Genomic DNA, 16461 nt, shown 5'->3' on the forward strand with positions numbered 1-16461 from the left:
CAGGCACAGAGGTGGTGCAGGCAAAAATGAAAGACAGCTGAGATTTTTAAATGCATTTATAAAAGGTATGGGTGTTTTAATTTAAAAAAATTGGGTTTTGTGTTTAATTTGAAAAGGACTTTTATTAGACACCTTTTTATCTCTGGATGACAGGTCCCCTTTAAGACTCTAAGGGCCAAATTTACTAACCTAAAATGTTGCGTCCAGTGCGCCGAACACTGGCAAAGTTGCGCCAGCGTTACTGAATCAAGCGTTGCCTAATTTGCATAAAGCAGAAAGTTAAAGTTCAATGGACGTATATGTTGCAGCAAATACATTACATTAGAAAATTACACTCTTTTGCAGCCTATCAGCCTGAAAAAAAGGAAAAGACGCTAGCGTTTTTTGGGACTTTTTTTTCTACTCTATTGCACTTCGCCTGGTCTGAGGTGGCGAAGTCAATTCTGGCGCAAGAGGTAACGCTCAGTAAAATCCGCATCTTAGTGAATTTGCTCAGTTACGTCCATTCATCAGAGCGCAAATTCACCTGGTGTTATGGACCGAAGCACCCCTAGAGTCTATCTCCTTCGCTAGCGTTAGTCACTTTGCCCTTTATTATATTTGCCCCTAAGGGGGAAATTTATAAACACGGCTTTTTTTGGAATAACAGTGGTGCAAAATTCATTCTCCTTATTCACAAACTGAAATCTGTCAGAATTCTGATCCCTCTACCACTTTTAAATTTTCGGTGAAAGAAAGACAGTTTAGAAACACTTTTGTGAATCTGTCATTAAAAACAACTTCAAAAAAAGCAATAAAAACATCTGTCTAACAGCCATCTAAAAACTAAAAATTTGACAGGAGGTTTACTTCCATTTATATGAGACAACACATGGGGGGGGAGAATTCACAAAAGCGTCGGGAACAAAAAAATGTCTTTTAAATGTCGTAGAAAGTGTAGTAACAGTGGACAAATTCACAGAGCATGTACCCGCCAATTTTTTCGACATGGGTTTTTTTCAGAGCCACTTTTCCCGACATTTTTATGAATTGCTCGTAAACTCATTTGTTTTACCTACAGTTTTTCCGACACATTAGGCTCTCCAAAATGAAAATGTCGGTCAAATTGTCTTTTGAATACGCTCTGTAAAATGTACGACATTTTAGAAAATTGTCGGTCTTACGAGACATTCAGAGACGGTAACATCTTCCTTTGTGAATTTGCCATTCGTACGACATTTTAATAATTTGTCGACTGCCACCTCTGGGTTACTTATTTTACAGACACTTTTGTGAATTCCCCCCATAATGGATATAACTCATGTGGTACTGCATTTATCAATTGAGAGATGAGAAATGAACTCAAATTTTAGGTAAAGTTGTGTTCTTCCACTTTGGCCGGGAATCTCTTCTTAGAAACACACAGGTACAATTGCAGACTGACAGGTTTAGGAGGAACTAAAGGCAAGTTCAGAACATTTTTCTTTAACATGTTATATGAAATGTCACACAAAATGAATCTGAATCTGAACACTCAGGCTCATTTATTAACACTGGACAAATTTGCTCCTGGGCAGTAACACATGGCAACCAATCAGGCAATTGCTTTCAGTGTAGACCCTGCAGCTGACTGAAAAAAGCTAATTAATGATGGGTTGCTATGGGTTACTGCCCAAGTGCCAGGTATGGTGGGACACCAACTATTATTTTGTCTCAATATCACTACTTTTTTAAATTAAAAGTCATGGAGTAATAGGGAAAAAAAGTTTTCTCCAGCTCAGTGTCCACCCACAACCAACCAAGTGGCTTTCACTGAAATCAAATGTATAATTTATTGCTTTGGTTTATTGTAGTGGGGAACTGCTTTTATAGAAAGCAGGCAGGAGCCATTTTGTGGACACTGTTATTAAGGAAAGCCTTGCATCATCTCAGAATCTTGTTTGTGCAGCAGAATGGGGGACCTGATGTCCATCCCCATGTCCTGGTTACACAATTAAATGGTGAAGAGAACTGGGGAATCAAGGGAGAGCAGTGACATCTAGGAAGTGCAGAACAGAAAGTGAAAGTAATTGTCTGCCCAGCCTCTATGCCTAATGGTGGCCATAGACGCAAAGAATCCGCTCGTTTGGCTACATCGCCAAATGAGAGGATCTTTCCCCAATATGCCATTAACGAGTATGGCTATATCTGGGGTAATCTGAACATTTGGCTGCATGGCCGAACGATCCTATTATGATGCGCAATGGGCTCTGGCGGGATCGGATGGGTCAAAATCAAACCTGTCCGATCGACCAAACTACCGATCTCCGCCGGACGAAAGATGTCGGCACTCTCCACACACAATCCGAAAATCGTACAAATCCTCGATTCATACAATAGGATCTGTGCGTCTATGGCTAGCTTAAGGCATAGAGGAGGGGCAGACAATATTTGATTGACAGCTGAGATTTTTAAATGAGCTTACAATAGCTATGAATGCTATAATAAAAAATAGAAATTGGATTTCATGTGTAATTAGTACTTTTATTATAAAGTACTTTTATTATACAGCTTTTTGTGTCTGGGTTACATGTCCACTTTAAGAGGAGAATTTTAACAAAATGTGTGCCAAAGGGTTGCCTTTTTAGGAACATTTATAAAGAAGTTCTTTATACCGTGTGTGTGGAATCCTTCTGTAACTGGCAACAACATATGTCTTTGTATTACTGTAGGGACTACTTAATCAAAACGGGTAATGAAAAACATTTGTGACAATCTTTAAACCTAACAAATGCAACTTGTTGTAAAGAAAAGTGTGTTGTGTATTTTATTAAACGTCGCTAATATCAAGTCATGCCCAAGCTGATATATTTTTTCTGCTAGAAGAATTTGATTTTATTAAGTAGGAATGTTTTTGAAGGAGAAAAAATGTACTTCTAGAGATGTTTTTTTACACTAGTATTGTATTCACTGCTGTATTCACTCCACGGCTGTTGAAGGTATGCAGTCCCTCGTGGATACCATTGACGTAATAATGTAGATCCAGTTTCATTTGTTATTAAACTTTTGCAATGTGGCTGTATTACACCTCTTTGAAGCCGCTTTCCATGCCATTGAGATCTCTAAATGCGGCTACATGATGTGGCAAATTAATAAAACATGCTTTACATTCGAACTCACCTCGTCAGCCGCCTGTAGTTTTTCTTCTAACATTTTCATGCTTTTCTTCAGGCTGAAATTTTCATCTGAATATGATATGCACAATTATAATTTCAGTAATATTACTGACAATAATAAAACATTTTGAACAATTATTTTTTTTACAAGGTATTAAAAAATCCAAAGTTTTTTATTTGTGGAGGTTCCCCTCAATAACAAAGTTAGAGATGTGGAGCATCAATACAATACATTGCACTTGACTCAATAATGTGATTGATACACACGGAGGATTGCAGTGGATCCTATTACTGTTCCTATGGTGCTCCGTCCAAGCACCTAAAATATCAATCCAATATCTGTAGTCTGGAACAAAGGACCAAATCGCAGGATAACTGCAAATGTGCCAAATTTTATTTTAATCCACACACAACATGTTTCGGGCGCAACTGCCCTTTTTCAAGTGCACTTGCTTGCAACTGACTCTGTATGCAACACTGCACATTCTGCAGTGTTGCATACAGTAGAAACAGGGGGTTAATGGCACATATGCATCCTGGGAAATGCCCCTGTCATTCAGAACGCACAACCTGCGTGAACGCAGGTTGGGGAGATGCAAGTGAATCTTCTTATTAGTGCTTGCTTATAGAGCAGAATGGTAAACACTGGGGTGCTTCGCCAATGAGGCAAATTGAGGCTGTTGCCTCAGGCGGCAGCGCCCCACTAGGTACCAGGGGCAGCAAAAATGCTGCTCCTGGTACTTTAAGAGCGAATTTCCGGGGGAGGGGGGCAGCAGCAACCGCTGCTGCCTCAGGCGGCGGAGGGGCCAGGATCGCCCCTGGGTAAACAGTCCAGCACATTCTGCTGAAATCACGTATTAAAAGTGATACAATCTAAATATTTTCCTAACAGTTTGCAATAATAAATGGGGACAAATTGAACTGCTGGGAATCTTTCTGTGATCCCCATTACAATCTTAGATAATCTTATACTGATTGCCATTCATGCTCGCCTCTCCTTTAGGCCCAAATTGGTGTCCAGCCCAACAGTCTGAAAATGTTTGAAACCGGGTCTTTTCTTTACATTTTTATTTTCACTGCAATTCTGCAATAATATTATAACACGCAGGGGCATATTTATCAAGGGTTCGAATTTCAAAATGAAAAAAAGTTGAAATTCAAAAAGACCAACTGAAATTAAGTCGAATAGGTCCATTTTTGATCAAATAGGTCCATATTTGGCCGAATTCGAATTGAATTTGTTTCTAAGTTTTTCCCAAAAAAAACTAAAATTTTTCAAAGTCCACCAATTGACTCCAAATAGGTTCTAGGAGGTACCCTATAGGCTAAATCATCAATTCGGCAGGTTTTAGATGGCGAATGGTCGAAGTCGAATTTTTAAAGAGACAGTACATGATAAATTTCGATTTTCAAATCCAAATCGAATTTGGACTATTCCCTAGTTGAAGTACACAAAAAAAGCTCGAAATTCGTTTTTTTTTTCATTCGAAAATTCACCTCGACCTTTGATAAATCTGCCCCACAGTATATTTACAAAGGGGGTTATTTATCAAAATCTGAATTTATCTCAATATTTGCTGCTACAAACTCCGATCAAATCCCGTCGGGTTTTTTACGCTTATTTATTAATACATTTTCCCGAAAATTTACTTTGCGGGGAAAAAAAAACTGATTTACATGATTTTCAATTGACTTATATGCAACTTCGACAGGTCTGAGATGACTGATTTTCAGATTCTGACTTTCCATCCTTAGGGTTTAATAAATTGAATAAAATTTTTGATTTTTTAAAAGTCTGATTTTATAAAAAAAAATCACAAATCTTTTGTGATTTTTGCATTCGGAGTTTAGTAAATAACCCCCTTAGATATGGGCTGCTAAATATATGTTAGTGTAGCACTTCTCTTGATAAGATCACAGTGCCCTGGGAATGTGCATTCTCATGTCAGAAAGGAATATTAAAGAATCATTGTGGAGCCCTTTCTAAAGCTATTTGGTTGATGAACTTCATTCTACTATATCCGCGAGTCCTTATTCAATAAAAACGTTTTTCACCTTTGAAAAAAATTGACCGGCTTGTTAGTGATTGTTACTAATTACTAACCTTACAGCACATTATTTTAAACTGTCGCTATCCGAATTGAAAGAGATCCATCAAATGACAAACGGACACCTGGGCCTGTTACATTTCAGATACAATTAAAAAGTGCTGTGCTGTGCATGAGCTGCAAATAGTAATCCATAGCAGCCCCTGTATTAGGAAGTGTGACTTTCTGTCCCTTAAAGAAACAGTAACGTCAAAAAATAAAAGTGTTTTAAAGTAAATATCATGTACTATTGCCCTGCACTGGTAAAACTGACGTGTTTGCTTCAGAAACACTGCTGTAGTTCATATAAACAAGCTGCTGTGGAGCAATGGCGGAAATTGAAAAACGGCTATATGGCACAGGTTAACTAATGGATAACAGATAACACCATTAGACAGACAGAACTTCTGCTGTGTAACCCGAGCCTTTTCTCATTTGAATGGCTACCCCCATTGCTACACAGCAGCTTCTTTATATAAACAATAGTAGTGTTTCTGGAGCAAACACAGCAGTTTTACCAGAGTAGGGCAACACTGCATTATATTTTTATTACTTTAAAACACTTTTATTTTTTGACGTTACTGTTCCTTTAAAGTGATACTCACATGTTCCAGATTTTTTACAGAAATAAGCCAGACTAAACATTTCATGACACTAATCTAAGTTACTGTAAATTACTGATACGTTCCTGTAAAAACCTGGAAAGTGTCAGTTTCAAATTGTACTATTTTTTTTAAATTGTACTCTTCAGTGTCAGATAGGCATGCTAATTAGTTGGCACTAAAATTTGGATTTCAGTTTGCAAATAAAACAATTAAATAAATATAAATATATTAGGGATGCATTGAATCCAGGATTTGGTTCGGGATTCAGCCAGGATTCGGCCTTTTTCAGCAGGATTCGGATTTGGCCAAATCCTTCTGCCCGGCCGAACTGAATCCTAATTTGCAAATGCATATCTTTCAGGATTTGGGGGGTTCGCGCCGAATCTAAAGTAGTGGATTCGGTGCATCCCTAAAATATATACAGTTGCATCAAAATTAAGTTTAAAATGCTGCAACCGGCTTACTGGGCCATTCAGTAAAATCACTTTAGGGAACCTGTAAATGTTGAGAATAAGGCATATTTCTTAAAGGAATAGTTCAGCTTGAAAATAAAAACTATGTAAATATATAGGCTGTGCAAAATAAAAAAAAATTCTAATATTTTTCTAAAGTTAGCCAAAGATGTAATATATAAAGACTGGAGTGACTGGATGTGTAATAAAATAGCCAGAACACAACTTGCTGCTTTTCAGTTCTATAACTCTGAGCTAGTCAGCGACTTGAAAGGGGGGGGGGGGGCACATGGGACATATCTGTTCAGTGAGTTTGCAACTGATCTTCAGCATTCAGCTCAGATTCAAAAGCAACAGATATGAGCCATGTGGCCCCCCTTCAAGACTCTGATTGGTTACTGCCTGGTAACCAGGGTAACCAGTCAGTGTAAACCAAGAGAGCTGAAAAGCAGGAAGTTGGGCTATGTTCTGTTATGTCAGACATCCAGTCACTCCAGCCTTTATACATTACATATTTGGCAAACTATATTAGAAACATTTTTTTATTTTGCACAGCCTATCTATTTACCCAGTTTTTATTTTTACACTGAACAATTCCTTTAAAGGGATTGTTCACCTTTGACTTATCTTTAAAATAGGATATAGAGAGTGATATTCTCAGGCAATTTGCATTTGGGTTTTCATGTTTTTTATTATTTGTGGTTTTTGAGTTATCTAGCTTTTTATTCAGCAGCTATCCAGTTTACAATTTCAGCAAACTGGTTGCTAGGGTCCAAATTACCCTAGCAACCATGTATTTATTTGAATGAGGGACTAGATCACTAGAATATGAGCAGGAGAGGGCCTGAATAGAAACATAAGTAATAAAAAGTAGCAATAACAATACATGTGTAGCCTTGCATTTGTTTTCAGTAACCCCCATTTGAAAGCTGGAAAGAGTCAGAAGAAGGCACATAGTTAAAAAAAACTATAAAAAAATAAATAATAAAGACCAGTTGAAAAGTTGCTTAGAATTGGCAATTCTATGACATACTAAAAAGTTAACATTAAGAGGTAGTTCACGTTTAAAGGAGAATTCAACCTATAATAAAAAAAAAACCCTCCCCCTTACCCTGGGTAGACCCCCCCTTCCTCCTCCTCCTCCTCCCCCCAGCCTACCTGCTTCCCGCCCCCCCCCCCAGGCTAATGCCCCTAATTTTTTACTCACCCCTCTGTGCAGATTCTGGCCTCAGAGTTCACAGGTCCCCAGGGCCCTTACCTTGCAATAACTATTTAATTTCACTTTAACAGTTGTGGCAACATCTAAATAGCCAGAATGAACACAAATTTATCAAATAAAAACATCATCTATTTTCTGCTTGGTATAAGAAATTATTGTTTTCAAATTTTCTTGCAAAAAGCTTTAAGTGGGTGGGGCTAAGCAGCCTGTAGATTATAGAGTGAATAAAGTACCCCTCTTGTAAAATATAAGGATATTCTAAGTTACTGAGGAGTTCCATGACCATATAAAAACACGAGGCCGAAAGGCAACAGGGGGTACTTTATTTATTATAATACACAAGTTTCATTGAGTCATGTGACAGAAATGACATCACCAAGCTCTGAATTATAACCGATGACATCACTAAGCACTGTTTATAAGCATATAATTTACAGGATATTCATGGCTTTTGTGTATTATATTGATATTTTTGGTATGTGCTGTTAACCTTCTGGATCATAATAGACCTCTCAGTGAATGTCTTATAGCCTATACAGTGTAATACCATATGACTATGTTGGCATAGATATTCCCTTGTACCAAGCAGGAGCATTTGGGTATATACACTGCTTCTTTTCATCTACAGATGATATTGATATTTTGTATGTTCATGTCAATTAAGGCTATTTAGATGTTGTGGCACTTGTTACCTAGGAAGAGAAAAGATTGATTTTCTTGAACAGTAGTTTCAAGCAACTAAATCCTTTATTGCTTACCTCTAACACTGCACTGTTTTTCAACCGCTTCCTGTAGCCCTTTAATGACATTCTGTAATACTTCACAATCTTCAAGAAAAATGCATAAACCTAATGAATTTTGCATGTATTCTATGTTCTATTCTATTCAGAAACCCATTAACTTAATGTAACCATAGATATCTGTCTGCATTTATACAAGGAACCTTAATAAAGACAAGAGTTATTATAATGGCCTACACATGAGCCCACTGTAAAATGAATGTTCCATATGTTCTCAAATGTCTGGGGAAAATGTTAAGCCAAAAAAAGTTTGTTAGGTCTTCTGGCTTATAAAAAGGAAAAGTAACCAGCGTTTTTCAAACTTTAATGCATTTTCGGCAGACAGGATATGATGTAACTGACATAAGATTGAGGAAGATCTAGCTTCATTTTAGCAGTTCGCCTGGTCTGAGGTGGTGAAGTCAACTCTGAAGAAAGAAGTAACTTTCAGTAAAATCCACACTTTAGTGAACTTGTGGATCAACGACCATTCGCCTGAACGAAAAGTCACCTGACAATAGAGTGCGAATGAATGCTAGCGATGTGTCGTCTGTGTTAGTGAATTTGTGATGTCCCTACGGATTGGATTTCTATCGTATTTTCAATAATGACGGCCACTTCACCCTTTAGTGAATCTGCCCCTAGGTCTCCTTTACTTGCTGTTATGATGTCAGTATGATGTGTAGCAGGCCTCTTACCTAAATCTAATCTCTCTATTCAATATATTACCAGCACCTGATTTAATTATGTTGCATTTTACAGTTGCAGGACATACAGCTTTGTGCGACAGTTTTTTTCATCTATCTATCTATATCTATATATATATATATATATATATCTATATATATATATATATATATTTTTTTTTTTTTTTTCAATAAAGTACCCCTATTATAAAATATAAGAAAATGATAAGTTACCGAGGAGTTCCATGACCATATAAAAGCACGAGGCCAAAGGCCAACTAAGCTCCGATTATAACCAATGACATCACTAAGCACCATTTATAAGGATATAATTTACAGGATATTCGTGGCTCTGGTGTATAACATAGTGAATAAAGTACATTCTTCACTGGAATTGTTTTCAGGTGGACAAAACAGAAAAACATTATAATCCAGCAATGCACAAGTGTGACAGTCCCTGTTTATCATTATGCAGGACACTTCATTTGTTGACACCTAGTGGTATAGTAGCAAACTGAATTACTGTTTGTAATCACTCTAAACAAATAAGTGACTCATTTCATCGAATTAGGTATAATTCTACCCTCTGCACTGTACTAAGTTGGACCAAGTTTTATAGTAACTTGTGACAAAGTCTTAGCTCAAATTGCCATGGGTGACTGACTGCAATTATCTGTGATTTCTTGTGTGTTTCCCAATAAAAATCAACATTTTCCCCTGCAGCACAGGTGCATGTACAGTATTTAGTAACCTGACTGTGTAAGTTCCCATTCTTTAGGTTTACTACATTTTTAGTGATGCCCTTCCCTTTACATGACAGATGAAAGCTGCCATCATTGTTTCTTTGATGTGAGTGAAACGTCTAATGGATGATGATGCTTAATCGTACCTTCTTTATAGGCTGTTTCTTTAGCACAGCTGAGTTTCCACATTCTGTTTGATTTCTCGAGTTCTGCTTCAAGAAGGATATTCTTTCCATTTATTTCAGCAAACTTCTATAGTAACACAAAAGTTGTATGATTTAATATGTGGGTATCATTCATACTTTATAATCAGTCTATCTACACTCATAGGGGCCTATGTATGATTATGCTGTGTATAAGGATTTACACTGGAAAAAATGGTGCAAAAGCATTTTTTTTATACTCGCCTGAATATGGTATTTAATACTGTTATTTTGTGACATTTTGTTTATGATATACCGTAACCCATTTAAGTATACTGGAAAAATTCAGGTGGCAAGTAAACCCGGAGCTAGGGTTGCCACCTGGAATATTAAAAGTTTACCGTCAATATAATTGCTGGTAAATTTGTAATCTCAGTGGTTCTGGCTCCAGCCCACCCCAATTTCCTGCCAATCTCCCATCTCCTGCCCCCTCGAACGCCCCCACAGCTTGCTAACCCTTACTATTCACCCAATCTTGGCTCGGTTTTCAGCATCTACATCATAGCTCTGCCCCTTTTATGTTACAGTCCCACCCCTACCGGCCCCACTCCTCCCTTGGCTAGCCCCAATTTCTTGCTGACTGTTATTTCCCCAGTCCAACAATGCCAACCCTGATCCCAGTGGTGAAAAACTGCATAAAAATAATGATAATATTAAAAACATATTAATAATATGATATATTAAAAATAATAATAATACTATTTTTTTTCATAGATTTTTTATATGTCTGTGATGCCTGGCAATCAGACGTTGATGTGTGGTGTATTTCATCACCACTTTTTTACACAGTTTGATAAAAAGGCCTCTTATTGCTTTTTCATTCACGTGTTAGCTTTCTTGGAATTATGGTCTAAGGATAGTGAATGTTGTTGCTATTCTTCAGTCAATAAGGTGTGCCACATAGCAGAAAGGTAGCAGCAATGTTCTCTTTATAGCATTAGGTGCATGCTGAAACTCACAGTTACCCAGAAGAATAGACGGCAGCACTCTACATTAAGGTGCAATAATGGCCTTTAAACCTCTTCCCTTTTTGACGTTCCTCAATTCTTCTTTTCCAAGTACAGGTACTACACTTTTTGCCTTGATCTGCTTTTGATACAACCAGTCTTAGTCCTTTATTGTTGGCTACAGCCTTATTATAATAAATTATAGCACGGGATACAGGAAAGGATCAGTTGGAAAACCATAAGAACCAAAATGTAGCTAGATAACTGATACTTACTCCATTACATTAAAAACTTGGCCTTTAACTAGAAATGAAGGACAGCTGTAGATAATGTCAATTTGCCCCCATCCCTAGGTCTGCCACCTGACTGGCCGGTAATAATGATGGTTGATCCCAATGTTATTAATAGGTTAAAAAGTTAAATATATAGGAAGGTCGGTATTTTTTTCCAGAAAAGGTGGCAACCCTACCCATCCCCCACTTTGCTAAAATCACGCACCTTCAAATTTCTCCATAACTGGCTTACACTGTCATTCAGAAGCCTCTGTGCAGACTGTGTGGCCGCCTGCCTGTACTAAGTTGGATGGGAATATTCATTAATGAAAATCTGATAGCAGCTGTGACTCATGGGAGTTCCCATATGTCTTACTTAGTACAGATAATGACTGATGAAGTAGATCATAGAATGAATAAGCTATGTAGCATATAATGTAAATTGCAAAAGTCCTCAGAGGAGCATTAGGCATAATTCAGGGAATGTAATAAAAGTCGGTAATGGAAGAAATATTCGCAATGCGAAAAGTTATGCCTTTTTGCGAACAAATTTTCCTTTGCGCAAATGTAATATAGCCTGGAAACTGTTTAGCGATCACTTCCGACAGTGGAAGAAGGTTTGCAAATTTTATAGTTAGCGCCAGTGCGCAGTGAATGTAATAAAACTTCTTATAGAAAAAGTTGTTATGTTTGCTCCAAAAGATTACGATACCTTCAAGCACTTCTTAAAAGTGGGCAATGTGCAAATAAAATTTGCAATGATCAATTAAAATTCGCAATGTAATAACAGTTTAGAGAAGAGTATTAGGGCTCTTACTGACGAGCCGTTGTAGCTGCGCTCCCCTGCGTTCCATTTTTCTGCTTTCAGCCGTAGGGGAGCGCAGGAATAGACGCATTACGTTTTTTTCCAATGGGGCTGTACTTACACAGGCGCGTGTAGGCGCCGAACGCAGGTTGAGACGCAACATGCTGCATTTTTCCTGCGTTTGGAGCGTACACGAGCCTGTGTGAGTACAGCCCCATTGGAAAAAACGTAATGCATCTATTCCTGCACTCCCCTGCGGCTGAACGCAGAAAAACGGAACGCATGGGAGCGCAGCTACAACCACTTGTCAGTAAGAGCCCTTACATTGAGAAATGCAAATTTTAATTCTTATTTGTGCAAATTGTTTTGCTCTTTGCGACTGTTATTACATTCGCACATACTCCATAAGAATTCCTTGTTTTCCAATAGAGGCCCACACAAGTTTAATATCTCTTTAAGTGTACTGGACATAGATAGCTTAATTAGGCAGCATTTACCTTTTCTATCTGAGAATAATTTTCTAGAAGTTGATCGAGATTCACACTGGAATTTTTCTTCATTTCTATGCCAGACTAAGCAATTGAGTAGAAAAAACAAATTAGATTAAAAATAGGTAAATACATAGTCCTCATGTGACATGTGCCCCATGTGCATTTAAAAACCCTATTGAAAACTGATGTTTTCTGGTGGGTAACAAGGGCTGCAGTGAAAGCACTTTTTTCAGACTGCTGATTAGGCTGCAGTGCTGCTTCTGCAATTAAAAGAGGTGTGGATTAACCTGTCACCCCCTGTCTAAGGAGGTAAAGAATGAGAATTCTCTCTCTTCTCAAGATTAATGGAATATAGAGAGAAAGAGACTGCTCCAGAACTGTGAGAATGTTGTGCTGGGATACGGAGACTGCTAGGGAACCATGACATTATATACGAAGAAGTCATGACAACAGAATGTGGAAGTTTGACCATGTTGAATGCATCATGGAATGCCATGGAATAGTTTGGAAGATTAATGGAGATAATTTGCATATGAAGTATCATACACAAAGGGGCTGATTTATCAACATTTGAATTCTTATCTATTCTTCTGCATATTGTTTTTTGCACTGAACCTCATTAGAGTTTCAAAAACATGAATTTGATAAATAAGCCTCTTAGCATTTGAACGTACTTGCACCTACTCATAACATTTATATTGGTAGCTGGATGTGGGTTACACCTGTGAGAAATCTTTTTTGCACCAGGACGTAACTACAGAGAACGCAGACCCTGCTGCTGCTTGGGGGCCAGAAGTATAAGGGTCCCATTGAGGACCTAATTAATGAGTCATTTTAATATATCTTGGTAGAATAGACCAACATTTCAATATTTTGGGGCCCTAAATTGAATTTTCTATAGGGCCCAATAATATCTAGTTATGCCACTGTTTTTGCACATCATGAATGACGCACAAATAAAAGGTATCCATGTGAATATCCATGAGACCCCCCATAGTCTAGGTATGCCATTAGTTATTAGACCTTTTATGAATTGGTACCAGCACAAAACTACAGTGTTGTAAAAGAAAGGAGCAGCAGTAGTGTTATGAATTATGAAAGCTTCCTTGGGGACTGAGTTAAGAGTAAGAATGACAAACACCACAAGATGGAGCACTCGACACAAAAAGACAAAAACAAAATTTAAGATAATCTTTGATTATTAATCTTTGATTATCCATGTGAAATAAAAATTATGGATGTCAGTGAAAGTAAGTTTGAATTTAATTTAAATGTCCTATTTTTCCAGGTATTGCTTGACTGAAACAAACCATGAGGTTTATTTACCATGTAAAGTCTATTAAGTAAAGGAGCCTCAGTTGTCAAAGTGCAACAGTGCCTGTTGTTGTTATTATCTTTTGTTTATGGAGTGCCAGTGCATTTATGCAGCACAGAGATTGTTCATCATATAATGATTTGTCATATAATAAGATCAATTTTAGCAGCAGCCAATTCACCTGTCTGGATGTTTTTGGAGTGTGTGAGCAAACCATAGTGCCTGGAAGAAACACAAGCAGAACAAACAAAAACACTTTGTTGTTTTCAACACTTTAGTGCCTCTGAGATGCTAAACCAGATCAAAAGTGATCATGAGGAATTGTGTCATTCCATTGATCTCTCCCTGTTCTTTCTATTATGCCCTGGGCATCAAGCATGCCAACTTTCCCGTATTTGTCTCTCGGATTTAAGACCCTCTTCACGCAGTAACAGATTTGTTTCCTGCTGTTAATGATTTACACCCAAAACCTAATGTATCCTCTCCAAAGTTGTCTAATATCTTCATAAGTGGTTGAGCAGTGAGCATGGCATGGGAGGGTGACATAGATGGAATAGAAAAAAGATGTTCCCTTCCTTAATCCATATGATATTACTTTTTTTTAATTGTGTTTTTCCTTTTTTTTTTATTACACCTTGTAGAAAGCTTGTGTTTGAATTTAACCACAATTGTGATTGATCCATGTTTGTATGTTTTTGATTGGCCACAGCCCCTATATAAGGAATGTACAGGGCCATGTCCATTAGCCTATAAATAAGTGCCCCAGTAGGCAGGAAACACGTTAGGCCGCCTTGTCTCTTATGTCCAAATAAATGTTTCTTTACTTTTACTAACTTAGTAGATATAATTTTGTTGAAGAATCTCACATTCGAGTTTTGACATCGATGAAATAGGCAACACCTCGAGGAGACAAATCTGTTACTGCTTGAAGAGGGGCTTAAATCAGTGAGAGAAATACCAGAACAGAAACCAGAACTCAAGCACCGCAAAGCAAAAAGTTCAAACCACTGAACCATTGTGATATGACACACATTGCAATTTCACGCTCTTAGTCCAGCATCATATGATAAGTGCCCATGTTGAATATTCCCATTGCTGGCAGTGGGCCACACAGCAAATTATTTATAGGGTCCCCAACATAGGGAGAAATTCACTAACGGGTGCCGCCTTCGCCACACTTCGCCAGGCGCAACTTCGCACAGGCAACGCTAATTCACTAAGCTGAGAAATTTCGTCGCCGGAGTTGCGCTATTGTTACTACAGCAGGCATAGCAAAGTTGCCCTAGCGTTAGATAATTTGCATATGGCGGGAAGTTAAATTTCAATGGACGTATATGTTGCAGCAAATACATTACACTACACAAGCCCAGGGAATCTTAATAAAAGAAAATAGAGTTGTTATATTGCCCTACACATGAGCCCACAGTTTAGTTTAGGTGTCATATGTAAGGAAATGTAGGGGGGAAGGAGGGTACCCAAAAAAAAATCTTTTTCAGCCTATCACCCTGTAAAAAGGAAAAGACGCCAGCATTTTTTGGGACTTAGAAAAAATTTCAACTTTTTTTGGACCAAGTCCTATCTACTCTATTGCACTTCGCCTGGTCTGAGGTGGCGAAGGCAAGTCTGGCGATGGAGATAACGTTCAGTACAAACAAAAACTTAGTGAATTTGCTTAGTAACTCTCTTTCGCCAGTGCGAAAATACGCCTGGCATTAGAGTGCGAAGTTGCGCAAGAGTCTATCTCCTTCGCTAGCGTAATTATGCCAGCGACCATTCGTAAATCGGTGAAGTGCCGAAATGACGTCACGCTGGCGAATTTGGCCAGCATTAGCCACTTTGCCCTTTAGTAAATTTGCCCCATAGCCAGAAGTTGTCCTGTTTTACCCATATATGTTGAAATTGCTCAATAATTAGGCCCTCGTGGGGCCTCAATAACTCCCGGGCCCCCCTGCAGCCCCAGGGCCTGCTTTCTCTGTAGTTACGCCCCTGATTGCCGCCAATTGGAGCAATGGAGCCTGGGGTTTTGCATTTTTCTTTGGATTAAATACAGTAAGTAATGTACCCCAGGTAAATCCCAAAAGCAAAGGGTCATGTGTGTCAGCTATAGCCCACAACTACCTCATTAATCATTGTTTAGTTAATTCTGGGAATGAAACTTTAAGGCATATAAGGATTGCATATCGAGGATTCTAACTTAATGTTCCCCATAAATCATTCAAAAACACAGTGTGTAAGTCAGCTGGCGAGGCTAGTTTTGTAACAGAAGACTAGTCTTGACATAGCAATACCATTATAGCACCTGCTTAGCTCTAATGCTATAAAAGTCTTTAGACTTTTATGATGGGTCTGCAGATTTTCTCTCTAAATCATGGTCTAACCAATTGATAAGAGTTGTGCAATTGCTTTCATCCTCTTCACTTGGTGTGCGCTGCAGCCTACACATTCAGGTGAGTAGAATGCCAATGAGAAGCATCTCTAATAGAGAAGCAGATATATGAGTGGCTTCAAAGGCTTGCTTGGCCAGTAGACAGTACAAGTAGAACTAAACTCTAACAATTAATTGGGCTAAAAATGCCATATTTTATATACTGAACTTATTGCACCAGCCTAAAGTTTCAGCTTGTCAATAGCAGCAATGATCCAGGACTTCAAACTTGTCACAGGGGGTCACCATCTTGGAAAGTGTCTGTGACACTCAAATGCTCAGTGGGCTCTGAGCAGCT

At 38.2% G+C, this 16461-nt stretch overlaps 1 protein-coding gene across 2 annotated transcripts in view; it reads right to left on the reverse strand.

Moving 5' to 3' along the window:
* Nucleotides 1-12511, reverse strand: part of LOC108695808 (coiled-coil domain-containing protein 152-like) — a 38521-nt gene extending 26010 nt beyond the window's left edge. The window contains exons 1-4 of one of the 2 annotated variants that reach the window (XM_041569473.1): nt 12430-12511; nt 9852-9957; nt 8256-8324; nt 3139-3203 (exon numbers count right to left, since the gene is read on the reverse strand). In XM_041569473.1, the coding sequence (XP_041425407.1) occupies nt 3139-3203; nt 8256-8324; nt 9852-9957; nt 12430-12492 (303 nt within the window). In that variant the 5' untranslated portion in view covers nt 12493-12511. The remainder of the gene's footprint in view (nt 1-3138; nt 3204-8255; nt 8325-9851; nt 9958-12429) is intronic. The other variant, XM_041569478.1, reaches the window with a different exon arrangement.
* Between the last annotated feature and the right edge of the window lie 3950 nt (nt 12512-16461).

Source organism: Xenopus laevis, chromosome 1L (genome assembly GCF_017654675.1).
Source record: "Xenopus laevis strain J_2021 chromosome 1L, Xenopus_laevis_v10.1, whole genome shotgun sequence".
NCBI classification, from domain to species: domain Eukaryota; kingdom Metazoa; phylum Chordata; class Amphibia; order Anura; family Pipidae; genus Xenopus; species Xenopus laevis.